Source organism: Macrotis lagotis, chromosome 7, assembly GCF_037893015.1.
Source record: "Macrotis lagotis isolate mMagLag1 chromosome 7, bilby.v1.9.chrom.fasta, whole genome shotgun sequence".
In the NCBI taxonomy this organism is placed as follows: Eukaryota; Metazoa; Chordata; class Mammalia; order Peramelemorphia; family Peramelidae; genus Macrotis; species Macrotis lagotis.
The window spans coordinates 161,701,827-161,717,650 of record NC_133664.1 but is presented as its reverse complement, the minus strand read 5'-3'; the positions used below and the strand labels follow the sequence as shown (position 1 = coordinate 161,717,650).

The following is a 15,824-nucleotide window of genomic DNA, read 5'->3' as shown; positions in this document are numbered from 1 at the left end:
TATTGTTTTGGACATTACTGAACCCTTTCCAGTTTTAAGACTGCCATTTGTCCTAGAAAGTAAAATTTCCTCTTTGGCAATTTTTATTTTTGCAGAAGCAGTGAAATAAATGAAATGTGAGAAGACAGTGTATGGAAAATTCATCATAGCCTATTATATAATGAATGTATTTCAATCTTGTCAATGAAATTATTTGAGTTAAAGATATAAACTGTGTATTAGAACAATAAAGAAGGATATGTGAACAGAGAGTTGAGAGAATGGAAAACATAAGGTAGGTAGAAGGAAATGATGCTTAGTCTGGGAAAGGAAAGACATAGGGGTATGATGGTTATTTTCAAATATCTGTTGGACTAGCCTATTTGAAGAGGGGATTATATTTGTTCTACTTGAACCAGACATAAAAACTAAAAGCTATGGGGAGAAGTGATCTTTGAAGTCACTAAAGCTCACTGGACCTTGGTTTCCTCATCTATAAAGTGAAAAGATTAAATTAGATGGTCTCATATCTAGTTATTGAGAGGCAAATATAGGCTTGCTCTAATGATACATTTTCTAATACTTAAAGCTGTCCCAAATGGGCTATTTCAGAACATAGATATAACTTGTTTCAACCATGTATAACCTATTTAAACCCCCTAACCTATTTGTTAAGTTACTAGAGAACAGGAAAATTTACCTCATGTCTCATGTACAAGCTCATAAAAGTGCTTTGCAAATAATAAGAGCTCAAAAATATAATACATATTCTGGAAAATATCAATCCAGAGACCCATAAGTTGCTCTCATCATTTTTAAAATAGAGCTCATGTTGTTCTTTTGAACCATATAACTACATCCCTCTTTTGAAGTCCTAAATATTTCTTTATTACTTGGAGGTGATTAGAACTCGGACACTTCATTTCCAAAGTATAAACTCTAATAGTAATACAAGTTTTTTTTTTTTTTACTATGGTCAAAGGACTTGTCCTTTCAGGACCCCTTGCTATAACCAGAGTAGTTTAGAAAGGTTTACTAGCAGTCTTGGCCACTTGATGTAATTATTTTATTCATAGCATAACTGTAAAATTACCTAATAAGAGATTCAAGGGCCATGAAATACTTTTGTGTAAGAAGATTTTAAACTGATATAATCACTTACATTTTTTAAAAGTTGAAGAAATCAGTCTATTTTTAGCTGTATTTTTGCCCAATAACAAACAATAGGTAATAGTTTTAATCAATGTGTGTAACACTTGATTCAGAGTCTGAGAATTAGGTTTCCGAACCTAGTCCTGATATTTTAAATCTGCATGACTTGGATAAGTACCTGAGATTTTCTAAGTCTGAGGTTCTTATTCTAGAGTCTACTTATTTGATTAACGCATTTATAGGTTAATATATACATATATGTGTACACATATACACATACATATATATGTAAATATGTAAACATAAATACACACATGCATATAAACTTATATATATATATGATTATACATAGAAAGATACACACATATACAAGCAAACTGTATTTTGACATAATTGCTATCCCTTGGCAATCTGATGTATTTTATATATTCAAAAATTTTATATATTCAAAATATTTATATATTTAAGGAGTCTCTAGGCTTTACAAGTTTGCTCAAAAGGAACCATGCAACAAATATGTTAAGCATCTCTATTTTAAGTACTCAGTTTACTAATATATATAAAATGAGAGGACTGGAATAGATGAAGATTCAGTCTGTTTAGTTCTAAATCTCATCCTTATTCAAAATGAAATCTACTCATCAACTTTGATTCTATAGTATGCCAGGATAATTCCTTGGTACTTACTTCATAAACTCTTATTTGAAGAAATGTTTAGAAAACATACACATACCCACACACACATATATACATACACACAATCAAATTGTTTTGCTACTGAGATGGAACTTATAGGCTGCCTTTCCAGAATTTGTACTTGTTACAATTGAGAAATTCACTAATGACCCCTTTTTATACAATTCAAGTCAAATCAATAGATACTTGGTTTAGAAATATTTTATAACTTACTTGAAATTCAAGACTATTTCTATCACACTAAATTATGTGAAATTAATTGTAACTAATTATGAAAAACATGTTAATATATATATCACTATTATATTAAATTAACCATTAAAAACTCCCCCCCACTTCCTTTTTGTGTGCTCCTCACTGGCACAGCAGTAAATATTTAGGAAACATTATGTTGACTTCTTAATAGGAAGAAAACACTTAAAATGAAAGAGAAGTAAAGGAAAATCAGTCATCAAAATTTATTAATATGTACCTTTTTAATTGTGTTCTGAATAATCATGTCTCCAACAGGCATGAGTATGCCTCCCAGTACAGCCAGCACTCCGCCTATAACAGCACCTGTGATAAGCCCACAGTTCCGATCACAGCCCATTTTTCCAGTTTAATGGACCACTTAATGTTTAGCACCTGGTTTTCTTTTATTCTTCAGGTCTCTCTCACTTTGAATGTCCAAGGAACTTGATTGTATTACTAGAAACATCATAAAGCAGAAGCTAAATATCAGTTCAAAAAGATCAAAGTACAAAAAACAAGCAATGAGCACTGGTGGTTAGATAATTGTCCTAGTTACAAATAAACGAATGCTTAGTTCTATTAGTATAGTATAGTATAAACTAATACTATGCTACAGACTCTAGGGTTTCCAGGCCTTTTCCTTTCACAAACATAATATAAGAATATAATTAGCTTAAGTTCATCCTATAAACTGCTGTTCTTTTTTCCCCCTAGGATATTTAGCATGACAAATAACAATCACATTAAAACTACTCATACATGATGCTATTAAGCTCATCTCCACCTTCCTATTTCCTCCCCACCCTCTCATACCCTTATGAGCTCTCTGGTTTCTCTACTCAGTCATATCCACACCCTCATAAGTTCTTTTGCAAGTTGGTCTCTTTTGCAAGTTTAAGAACTTTTTTTGTTTTTTTAAAAAGTTCCCATAAATCCAAATATCACTAAAATAAAAGTTCAAAAGTCTCATTCCACATACCTTTTTAAGGACTGGAGGGAGGTTACACAGAGATTTTGAGATGTCTTATTTCAGAGAAAAAGACAAATTTCCCAATCATCTGAAATCTACAAAAATAAACATATACATATTAAGTTGTTTGAAAACAAAAATTATAGAAAACATATCATTAGTAATAATAAAAATAACAATACAGTTCACATTTATAAAGTGTCTTTATTTTACAAATCACTTTTTGCATGGCAACTCTATAAAGTAGGTATCCTTAACCACATTTCATAGATGAGGAAACTAAGGTTGTATGAAACTAAATACATTGTCCAGTTCTTACCTCACTGGACACTCAAACCAAAGTCTGACTCCAAGTGCAATGACCTTTCCATTATACCATGTTGCCATTTTTTCAAGAATTAACTCTAATATTAGTTATAATAACAATTACTGCTATGAAAAAATCTAACTGGAAAGAATTGGACATCTAAGTAAATAAAACATAAAAAACATTTATATGGTACAAAAGTTATTAATAAATCTTTATGATAAGCACTCATATATGATTTTTTGAGAGGGGATATAAAAATAGAGAAAATGTTTGGCCAAACTAAAACTGAATCAGCCACTATTACCTTGTTTTTTCTTTTAAAACAAAAATAACCTTTGATTTTGTTCTTATCATCTAGAGCTATAACAAGATTTCTTATCTATGTTAAAGCAATAGCTATATGTTCTTTGTAGTATAAAATCAGAATAATGTTTCCCCTTTTGAGATAATGAATTGTTTTTATTATGGACAAAACTTGAAGAAAACATCTTTTATAAGATTATAAAAGTTCTGAAGAAAAGTGAATCTTATTCCTATTTGGAGTCACTGCTATGTGCAGAATAATGTGCCATGGATGAAGTCATTTTTATTCATTGCAATATATTTTTATAAGAAGATTGATAAAACAGTTTTGCCAATGGATCTGCAGGATATAGCTTAAAGATCACTGGAATTCAAGCCTGAGACCCAAGTTCAAGTTCCAAGTCTCTCATTAATTAGGTGCAAAGGCCCAAATATTTTAAGTCATCTTTTATATTGATTCATCTTTGTATTTACATACAAAATCTTACATACATTTGTATATATATGCACACACATACCTATATAGTACCCACACACAAATATGCAGGTAAGCATATAGAACATATACATATGCACATAACACAAAATATATGTACACATATAAGCATGTGAATATACCTGCACATGCAACATGCATGTGAATTGAGTTACATACTGTACAATTTTTTGGAAGGATTGGAAGCTCATGTAAATGAAGTACTTTGCAATCATGAATTGAAACTTGAGGCATTTTCACAAGAAGTTTTGGTTGTAATGATATTTATTGTAAGAGGGGTTAGACTAATAATTGTATTTAATAAGTTTATGAAGCAAAAAGATACAAACCATAGTGGCTGATTCTCATAGTAAATAGTACAGGAAAAAAAATCAAATGGTACACATCCACCCCCCCCCAAGAAACCACATAGGTACATTGCAATTTTGTCATCACCATTATGATATAAAGATAGATAAGGAAAAAAATGTTCTTCTATATTTTCTTTCCTTACATAAATGGTAATAAAACTTCCTTTTCCTTTGTCTTCTGTAGCAATATCACCTTTTTACTAGTGATTCTATAGTATAGATTGTTCCTATATTTCTTCTTGCTTCATCTACATTTGTTCAAATGTCTTTTTATGCCTTTGCAAACATTTATTACCATTCACAGAAGAGTAATACTTCATTATATTAATTTCAATGAGTTATAACTCATTCATATTTTCTTCAGTTGATGTACTCTATCCCTTGGTTTCCAGTGTTTTAATCACTACAAAGAGAGCTAATATGTATGGGTGTATGTCTGAATCTATGCCTGCACATATACATCTGTGCATGTGGGCAGATGCTATTTATTATACACATATATGTTCTTCATGTTTAGTTGGCTTTCAGTCATGTATGCCTTTCCATGACCCCATTTAAGTGGCTTGCTTTTTCCTTCTCCAGGTTATCTTACAGATGAGGAAATTGAGACAACCAGACTTAAGTCTCTTACTCAGGATCATACAATTGGTGTTTAAACCTGCATATGTCCTGAGAACAATGACTCTTCCTGACTCCAGGCACAGCCCTTTATCCCTCCAGTGCTCGCTCACTCTCTCTCTCTCTCTCTCTCTCTCTCTCTCTCTCTCTCTGTGTGTGTGCGTGTGCATAGAGACTACAACAAGGCCAAATTCACCTTCAGCATTATTTTTTCACTTGGAAGCAAAATAAACTTGGATTCTATAAAACATTGGTGAGGAGAGTATAACAAAGACATGGAAATTGGAATAAAATGTCACGAAGATGGAAGTGATATCTGCTTGTGATATGTGATATGTGAAATGAATTATAACTAATTAAGAAAATAAAACATTTTAATAAATATCAAGAAAGTTAGGTGGAAGAATATTTAATTGCCAGGAAGTGGAGGGGAGATTTTTATTGTTTGTAAATTTATACAGTCAGGGTTTGTGATTATACTTGTAGATTTTAGAACTTGTACCTGGATCAACTTACACTTAATATAGTAATATGACCACTTAAATCTAGGTTTAAAATATAATGGCACTATGACTATGAAAATAAAGCACAGAACAAAAACACAATTAAATTTCCTTTCTAGTTCTTTTTTTTCATTCCCTTTCTGATTAAAAATGAGTCACAAAATATCAGAGATTCATTTGTCATGTAGACATACGTAGGCAGAATCACAATACCCATTATTTTTCTCAAAATAATATTGATCTTCTTCAAAGTCTTTATGTATAAAAATCAATATACAAGGCAATATGAACTCTACCTTCATATGGAATCATTAAAATTGAATTAAAGACTTTCACACACATGCATTTACTACCCCAAATAGAGGCTAAAGTATTCTCTACTCTAGAATGTGGCAAATTGAATACCTTTTTAAAATCCCATTTACCTTTTGAAGTGATAAATGTCTACAAATTCACTTATGATACCCTTTCTCAATTAATAATATTTAAATGTTATGATCTTGAAGAGAAAGAAAATTAAGGCTACACTATTGTTTTGCTTTTCCCCCATTGGATTTTTTGAGAAAGTGAATGGACAAATAACAAATAATGAAAATGTTATATAGATATTTATATATTTATAGATATGTATATTTCTCTATCTCTATATAAGTATTTATACATCTATTTTTCTATAACTTTCTTTATCAATAGCTGCATATCTATTGACCTTTATCTCTCTATATATTTCTATCCATCTTTGCATCCTTCCTTCCATCCATCCATGCATCCATCCATCCATCCTTCCATCCTTCCATCTCTCCTTCCATTTTTCCATCCAGACATCTGTCCGTTCATCTGTCTGTCTGTCTATCTATCTGTCTATTACTACCTAAGTGAACTCCATATATTAATTAATGGCTAAAAAAGGCATGTACGTTAGTAGGCAGTTTGTAAGTATCTACCAAAGAAAAGGTGGGAGCCTTGCAAGCTATTGGTTGACTCTGTATGTACCTTAAATTGCACCCTTAATGAGATTTTTCTTATGACACATTGTGCCCCAGGCAAAAAGTTGTTGCAGAAAAACTTTGTACAACCCAACTTAAACAGCATATACTAAGGACATTCCTTAACTCCCTGTGTCAAGAAAATCAACTTCACCAGTAAAACCCTCTGGTTTCCCCACCTAGTCATAGCCTCATCCTTTCTGTTTTCTTGTATCCCTTATTGATCCAGATTTCTATTTCATCTGAAATATTAGTCTACTATTGTTATGTTGTAAGCATTTATATGATGAGAAGATATTAGTTGGTTGAATATTATTCTATCTATTATGTTTCATTTTCAAAGAGGTATTATGTTCTTCAATAATGAAGCAATTATTTTTCTGAATTTAAATGACTTTCTTTTTTTGAAAAAGATTAATATTAATATTACTTAGGCTGAATTATTTTAAATGTTTGATGCCAAAATAATTATTAAAACAATTATGCTTTGCACTTCTAGAGCTTATCACATCAGTTTTTACTATTATATTTTCTTTACTCAAGAGGACTTGAGAGAAAAAAAGAGTCCATAAGTCCAAATTATGTCAGAATTGAAGCTGAGTATAGAAGAAAAGTCCTCTTGTAATACCACATACTAGTTAGCAATTCTCTCCTCTTTCAAATGCCAAAAACCTTATAATTTTCCATTTAATATGCAGTTATTCTTGAAAAGCAAGATGAATGCCTTGTCCTTTTGACATTCTTTTGATTCATAAAATAAGAGATAGATGAAGTTCTCTCAACCTCAAAAATGATAGGTTTTCATTCTTAAATATTTACACTTTGGAAAAAATGCTGAGTGACAGTTCTATTTGGACAGAATAGATTTTTTTTAAACAGGCTATAGAGTTTTTAATTTTAGAGGAAATTAGAATAGATGAACAGAAAATGAGAAAGATAGAATAACTCAAGTAGAAAATAAGAGGGGAAAAACAAAATGCATTTTAACTTCTCCCTGATTACATACCTTTATTGATCCCAAATGAAGATCAGATGGTTTTTTATCCTTCAATCCTCAACATTTTATAATTCTATATTCTCCTTTTCCTACTTCAAAACAAAATAACCCTTTCTGATTTGTAAAGCACTTCTTGAAAGAAACATGCACACAAACAAAAGCAACAGAAGAATCCTTGTGACTCTTTAAGCCATAGATATTTTTTTTCAGGATAGAACTTTTGACTATCAAGTTGACAATCTGGTAGAAAATGATAGGCTAACTTAGTAGCAATTCCTGTTGTAGGCTATACTCTAAAGAAACCCCTCCTATATGGTAGGACATCACAGAAGTATGGTGTTCTAGAGAACCTGCAATTATATCCATATGTGGATAGAGGCTATGTGACTTGGGAAACCCCACCCAGAGTTGGTATGACCCATATGGGATTTCCTGATTATAAAATGTGAAGGCTGATCAACAAAATCAGTTCTGGTTCTAAAATACTCCTACCATTAAGAAACTTCAGGTTCTGGATAACTTTTCCTGACTGAAGAGAAGATATGAGACTCAGATCTTCATCTACCCACATTCATTTTTTTTGTTGTTGTTTATTCCCTGCAAAAAGAACTAGGGACAAACTAATTCATATATAAGGTCCTTGAAATTGCCCTCAACCTTTCAGACTTGATATGCATCAAGACTGTTCTGACACATACAAGCCAATTTGAAAACCCATACTTATTCAAAAACTAGTCATTGGGAAAATAAACAAATAAGAACAGGTTGAACTTAGTCAAACAGTAGTTGGAATTAAATATTGAAAATAATTTACTAAAAATAATTTGGTATTAATTCTTCTTATTCTGTTCCCTTCTACTAAATCTCTGTGAACATCAGCATATATGTATATATATATATATATATATATATATATATATATATATATATATTTACTTCTGAAAGGCAACAAAAATATGATGGTAAAAGTGGCAAGTAAAGATCAGATCTGCATTCTAATACTAGATTTAGTCCGAGATGAGATCATTAAAAAAAGGTTTTGACATTTAGTTTAAGAGAAAGAAAAGTCATTCAAAGCAACCTGATTCCAAACAGGTTACTTCTAAACCATGTGGGGTGGCAGCCTTCTCTCTACACTTTTGACTAAAATTAAAAGGAAGGTCCTTGATAAGTCTCTGTTGCTGGTTCTGACTGATCTTTAATGGAGATATGTGTTACACTATAGTCTAATTATTGCTACCTCTTGTCCTCAGTTTGGAGCTTTTCCAATCTAAAACAGCTATGCATGTATTAGACAGGGACTCCACAATCTTATTCCAGAATTATAGCAGAACTGAATTCTTTGGTTATCAGATCATTATGGGTGTTTTGTCTGGTAGAATAATAATAAATAATAATAATAATAATAATAATAATAATAATAATAATAATAATAATAATAATAATTTAGTTATTCTGTATAATGTTGGTACCCTATTACATAAAAGGAGCTAAATTTTTCAACCTAGTAGAGTACCTCTGTAGATTCTGACTAAATAAATAATAATTAAAATAAAAAAAATAACTGAATCCATACATCAATATGCACAGGAGCTATGAAACATTTGTGGAAAACAAAGTACAATTCAGTGAAATGAAGAACAACCCCTTAATATAGAGTTGCTATATCAGAAAATTCCTATTAACATACCTATGTAGTAAGATGGCAGAAAGGGAAAACTCAAAAGTTTGAGGAGAATACTAAGTAATATTGTTAAAGAAGACTAAAAGGGAAAAATCTTGAACAAAGGTGGAAACCAAATTAAGAAAATAACACACACACAAATAAGGGTGGTTGTCTTAGCTTCCTAGACAAATGTCAATAATTATTGTACATTTTGTCCAAACACAACTGTGGCTATACAATGGCTACCTCACTCCCTACATTCACTTGTTATTCGATGCTATGGTGGGGGGGAGGGAGGAGGAGGGGAGAAACAGACCATATCATAATCAATCTAACAAGCTAAATAAAATTACATGGAATTTTCATGGTCACTTTTATTACTCCATTGTTTAGATTAATAAATATTATTTGCAACTTTTAATTTAGAATTTGAAATGTGAATTAAAAAAAATAAAGTCAGAATCTACAGAGGTACTCTACTAGGTTGAAAAATTTAGCTCCTTTTATGTAATAGGGTACCAACATTATACAGAATGACTAATCTAGGTCAATTTATGTATCTGCCAAGATATCTAAAATTATTCATTCTAGAATATACTTCATAAGAGCTCTAGTGTGAAGATAGTACCTGGGCTGAATTATTAGTTTCCTAAATCAATCATTCTTCTGAAGTGGCATCATCTTTCTTCAAACTCAATGAGCTTCTTTTAAAAAAAGTCTCACTGAAGGATAAGAATAAAAGTACAGACTTCAAGAAAAACATTTTTCCTTTTGTTAATTTGCTGTACATAATCACATAAAAAGTTAAATTTGCATCAATTTTTATAACATATGTTAGTAGTATTGTAAATCAATAGCATTTCTGTCCACTTATTAATGTTTACCTTTGAAAAAGTACTCAAGTACACATTACATTAGTTATCTCATCAGAGTCTACCTATCCTAGAAATTTCAATAATCTATTGCTGATGAAAATCATTAAATAATCATATGGTATAGGTTAAATTGCTGCCATCAACTTAATTAAACAAATAATACATAAAGCTAAGTAATAGCACATAGATTTTTTTGCATATATTGATGAAAATTAAAATCAAGACCAAAAATATTTTAAACCATAACACATAGGATCACAGATTTACCCTAGAGTCAAATATCAGTTTACAAAGGAGAAAACAGGCTCAGAAAAATAAACAGATTTTTCCCAATGTCACATAAGAACTAACTTCCCAAAATCAGAACTTGAATTGCATTCTTCTGACTGATTTAAGTATTTTTATAAAAAAATTATATTACAGGCCTTATAGAATGTAATTCCCAAAATGAATTACTTAGAATATTATATTAATATCTGACATTAAGATAAAATATTTCCAATTCTATTTTCATACTTGGATAAAGAATTTTAAGTCATAGAAAAATGAAATGTTTTTGGCAGAATACCAAAAATTGTGTCAGATTTCTTAATCTATGAATGATTTTCAAATGAAAAGATTAGTAGTGCATTGCAAAGTATCCATTTTTTCTTCAGAAAATAGGAGTAAATATTAGACATTGAAAAACTAATGTACAATATTTCTTTCCAACTTACAAATTTAGAAGAAAAAAATAACAGTTAAAAATTATATATATATTTATTTTTATACCATCTAAGGGGACAATTTATGTCCCACTGCCTGCTGGAAGATAGGAAAATCCTTTACTTAAATGATTTTTATACAATAACCTATGACTTACCTTTGAAAAGCTGAGAATGAAATTTCATTTGATTATTGCAGCATTTGGTCATACAGTGCTCATTAGGGTTAAGTAGCATCTGTAGTTAAATCCTCACACTGAAAAAACATCCACTAAAGACTGTGAGAGAGTTTAAATATTCAAGAAGACGTCAGACCCCACTGTGTAGTTTGTTGCCAGGAAAAAAAAGAGTATTTGTATTGCTATGGTCTGACAAAGACCTATTACCTATATCTCATGATAAATACTAAGAGCAGGATTTTTTTCCTTTTGGTAACATTTCCATCCAAGTAAGTCAGGGGCCAGGCAGACAAAAGGGAACTTAGTTGCTGAGCTGCCAATAATATGCTCTGTAGTAGCGTTATTAGTTCAAAATGCAGAAGCTAGGAGTATGAAACAAGCAGTCATCAACTCACTTCCTTAATATAAAAATTTTGTTTTCAAAAGTTTTCAATGGAGGTGATGAGATGCCTCTTGTAGAACCAAAAAATTTTTCATCCATTAAAACATATTATTATAATTTCAGAAATCAAAATGGATTTGGCTAAAATAGGTTTTTTTAATAGCTAAAAAGACACTGTCAATCATCAAGGATGAAATACAGACCTAGAAAAAAAGGAAATGATCTATTGTTCTAACTGGAAGTCCTCATGTATTTATCAAGTTTCTGTTTGCTTCATAGAAACTAAAAATCACAATGCAATCTGAAAAAAATTGTTCTTCAGATATTTAAAGCATGATATTATACATGGCTTTTGTTATATTCCCATGTTCACAAAGTACCAAATTATAGGTTGATCTATTTCTAAAATTTTACTACTATCAAGTGATATTAAAACAAAAACCATAAAAAATAAAAAAGACATTTTAAGAATTACACAATTATCTTGTTGATGGGTAATTTTCAAAGGAAAATTGCTTATTTGAATTTATATTCCCCAAACACAAGAGATATCCATTGCATGTCCATCTTAAAAGAAACTCATAGGATTTCTAAAGAAAAAATATCCTAAATGGGATAAAATAGTCTTTTCACAGAGAGATCAGTCATTTAGAAATCCTCCCAGCAACTCTGAATTAAGGCAGCATGCAGAATTTTAGTTCATTCAACTATGTTAAAATTAGTTATTATTACTGGATTGACCTTTAGCTTTTTCTGACATTGTTATTTAGATAAATCAAGGTCTCTCTGGTATACTTTTAGATCCTCATGCAGTTTGAGAGAGGAGCAATTGTCCTAAGAATCTGTAAATAAAACTCCAAATAAAACAAAACTCACTTCACTTTTATTATATATTAATATATTTATAACATTTTGAACCTTATATGAAAGATATATCAAAATTTAGAATGGGTTAAGTCTTAAAAATTGAAACATGTAGTATTTTATGAATGTTCCCCTTTCTTACAGTTCATTCCTAAAAGTCTGGAACTATCCCAATGCCACAGTAGTGGAAAAAAAGTAAAAAATTAACAGAAAAGAAGAATTCAACAGAGAGTTGTGTATACACTTGTACTTTGCTTTAAATGAGGTAAATAGGCAGGTACCATTTCCATTTGATAAACATATTGGTTATGTGATCCAGAACAAGTCAGTTAAGCTGTCAGTGGTGCAGACAATTCAGCAAGAGTATAAATGACAAAAAAGTGACAAAGTTCAGGCAGTCAAGTGACCCAGCAGATTGAGCTAGTCCTGGAGTCAGTAAGTTTTTCATGATCATTTAGTCATTTTCTGGAGGTCTTATTCTTTGTGACCCTTTTGGAGGTTTTCCTTGGCAAAGATGCTGGAGTAATATTACTACTTTCTTCTCCGGTCCATTTTACAGATGAATAAGCTGCAGTAAAGAGAGTTAAGTGACTTTTCTGGAGTCACTCAACCAGATTTGAACTTGTCTTCCTGTCTTCTGGCTTCTCAATCTCTCCACTGAATCACTGGGGTCAGAAAAACCCAAGTTCAAATCTGATCTCAGAAATTAGCGGTGTGACCCTGGACAAATCACTTATAAAAAAATCTCTGTGTGCCTAAATTACCTCATCTTTAAAATGGGGGATATTAATAGCACCTGCAATTTGAGATATCAGTAAAGAACTTAGCATAGTACCTGCAACTGCTCTGTAAATATTTATTTCCTTCCCAGATCTCACTTGGTTGGGTGAATTTCATATTCCAATGAAATTATAGGACTATCCTTTATATCAAACAGATGCATGAAGGACAGTGAATATTATTATGCAAAATATCATTATAGGACTCTTAAATTATGAACTTCTCTAGATGATTTAAACTGATTAAAAATAGGTGAAAGTTCTGGTAAATTAATTAACAAAATATGCATAAGTCTACAATTCTAAATCTATAACAGTAAAGTACATTTTGAATTTCCCAATCTCTCAGGTATTAAATATAGAGGTTAAGAATTCATTAAGCATGGTTCTCTGAGCCAGGCATCAACAAAAAGTAAGGAGTCTCTCACTCAAGTTGAGAAGAGGAAAAAAACTCAAACTATACTAACGCCAAGCCAAAGGATTTAAAGCAGTGAAAGAGTTGCAACCAATTAATTCACACCCAAGAAACTGGTCAGCGAACAACCTAAATATTTAGGATTATAATCCAGGTTGAATACATTACTATACTTGTCTACTACTTGTTATTTCCAAAGACAAACTAAACTGATAACTCTTCTCTATTTTACATCTAAGAGGAGAATCAATCTCTCTCTCTCTCTCTCTCTCTCCCCCCCCCCCCCCCCCCCCCCCCCCCCCCCGCCCCATTAACTAAGAGCAGAAAGTGAATGGTTAGGAAGATCATCCTGGTCCTGGCCCTATAGACCAGCACCAGAAACAACCATTTCCTGACCACAGAAAAAAGGAAAAATCAAGTTGTACTTTTGTAAAATACACTAACATCCTTTAAGGGGAAAAAAAATTAAAGTAGTTATTTCATACACTTTTACTTATTTCAAATCTCTCTCATTTCTGATAATTACTTAATAATTTAAAAAAAAGATCTTAATTTTACCTGTCTCTTTTAAATAATACACATTTTCCAAGTATTAATTTGTTTAAACTGTACGGCGGCATGTCTTCAGTGGATTGCTACCCTGAGTTTCCTTTTGAAGTAATCTGTTGCAGATTAAGGATTATTGTTGTTATTCTGACACTTCAGTTGTGTTTAATTCTTTATGATCCCATTTGAAATTTTTTTAGCAAAAATAGAGAAGTAGTTTGCCATTTCCTTCTCCAGTTCATTTTATGGATGGTGAAACTAAGGTAAAGTTAAGTGACTTGCCCAGCATCACAGTGCTAGTAAGTGTCTGAGATCAGATTTGGATTTAGGAAGGTGAATCTTCCCACCTCCAAACCAAGACCTCTATCTACTGAACTCCTTAGCTGCCCTAGATCATGTTAGTCCTTAAAATATATAGCAGCAATAACAAAATGTGTATTGCATTTTCCTTAGAAAATCTAGGGGGCTGCCAGGTGGCACAGTGGATAAAGCACTGGCCCTGGAGTCAGGATTACCTGGGTCATCAAATCAGATCTCAGACACTTAATAATTACCTAGCCAGGTGGCCTCAGGCAAGCCACTTAACGCCATTTGCCTTGCAAAAAACTAAAAAAAAATCTAAGTCATTCTCTTGAAGTAGTTAACAGAAAGAAAAAGATGGGAGAGAGATCAGGTACTTCAAGGCCATTCATAGGAGTCTCTATGTGTTTGTTTTCTAATTCAAGATAAAAGTAAGATAAAACTATTAAGTCCAATTTAAATCATTAGTTTTTGAATGAGAATAAAAAGATTGGAGCCAGTTGAGTAGCTTATGTCAGATATGACAGTAATACTTTCCAGAGTAAGGAATTCAGAGTCTTAAAACTTAAAACCTATAAACTGAAACAAGAGAATATAAAGATTATCAATGAAAACATTGCATTGACTTCCCTGCTCTGTCTTTTTTCTGCGGGTCTGTACATATATCCATACATATCTATATCTATATCATCTATATCTATCTATATCATCTATAACCATCTCTCTCCACACACACACACACACACACACACACACACACACATTTAAAGGGCATGAGAGGGTTTTTATACCTAGCACTAGTGAGGAGTCTAGTTATCTGAGTTTTTCTACTGACAGTTTTATCACCATCTAGCTTGGGTAAGTTATTTTTATTTCTCAATCTCTATATTTCCTCATCTATAAAAATAGGGTTAATTCTCACAGTAACACTCCCATCAGCTTAGTATCTAGAGGTGAAAAGGACCTTACTCAATAGCACACAGAGATTACAAAGGCAGAATGGAGCTCTGAATTCAGACCTCATTTCTCTCTACTATATTATTGATGGTCTTAAATAAGTTAAGAGATGAGAAATTTCTGCAAACATTAAAAGACTCAATTTGTATAGCTGCTAGGGGGCACAATGAAAAGAGTACCAGGCTTGGAGTCTAGAAGGCTTGTCTTCCTGACTTCAAATCTGGCCTCATAAACTTACTTGCTATGTGACCCTAGCAAATACTTAACCCTGTTTGCCTAGCTTCCTCATCTGGAAAATGAGCTGGAGAAGGAAATGGCAAACCACTCTAGTATCTTTGCCAAGAAAACCCCAAATGAGGTCACAGAGAGTTGAACACAACTAAAAATGACTGAACAAAGGCTTTATTAGAAAGTATTTAACTGGTAGTTAAGGCCTGAACAAAAAGTGAACTTTTTGATAATTAAAAAAAGGAAAAGTTAATTAATTATACCTTATTTGAGAACAAATTTTTACATTTTGATAAATAAAAACAAGGCATATCAATATAGTCTGCCTTCAGAGG

At 31.7% G+C, this 15,824-nt stretch overlaps 1 protein-coding gene across 6 annotated transcripts in view; it reads right to left on the bottom strand.

Moving 5' to 3' along the window:
• CD36 (CD36 molecule (CD36 blood group)) overlaps nucleotides 1-15,824 on the bottom strand; it is a 120,791-nt gene that overhangs the window by 52,549 nt on the left and 52,418 nt on the right. For 3 of the 6 annotated variants that reach the window (XM_074194030.1, XM_074194028.1, XM_074194031.1), the window contains exons 2-3: nucleotides 3,041-3,126; nucleotides 2,300-2,517 (exon numbers count right to left, since the gene is read on the bottom strand). In XM_074194030.1, coding sequence (XP_074050131.1) covers nucleotides 2,300-2,419 — 120 coding nt within the window. In that variant the 5' untranslated portion in view covers nucleotides 2,420-2,517; nucleotides 3,041-3,126. Of the gene's footprint in view, nucleotides 1-2,299; nucleotides 2,518-3,040; nucleotides 3,127-7,603; nucleotides 8,360-9,888; nucleotides 9,983-10,997; nucleotides 11,420-15,824 lie in introns of those variants that run through there. The other 3 variants (XM_074194029.1, XM_074194032.1, XM_074194033.1) reach the window with 3 other exon arrangements.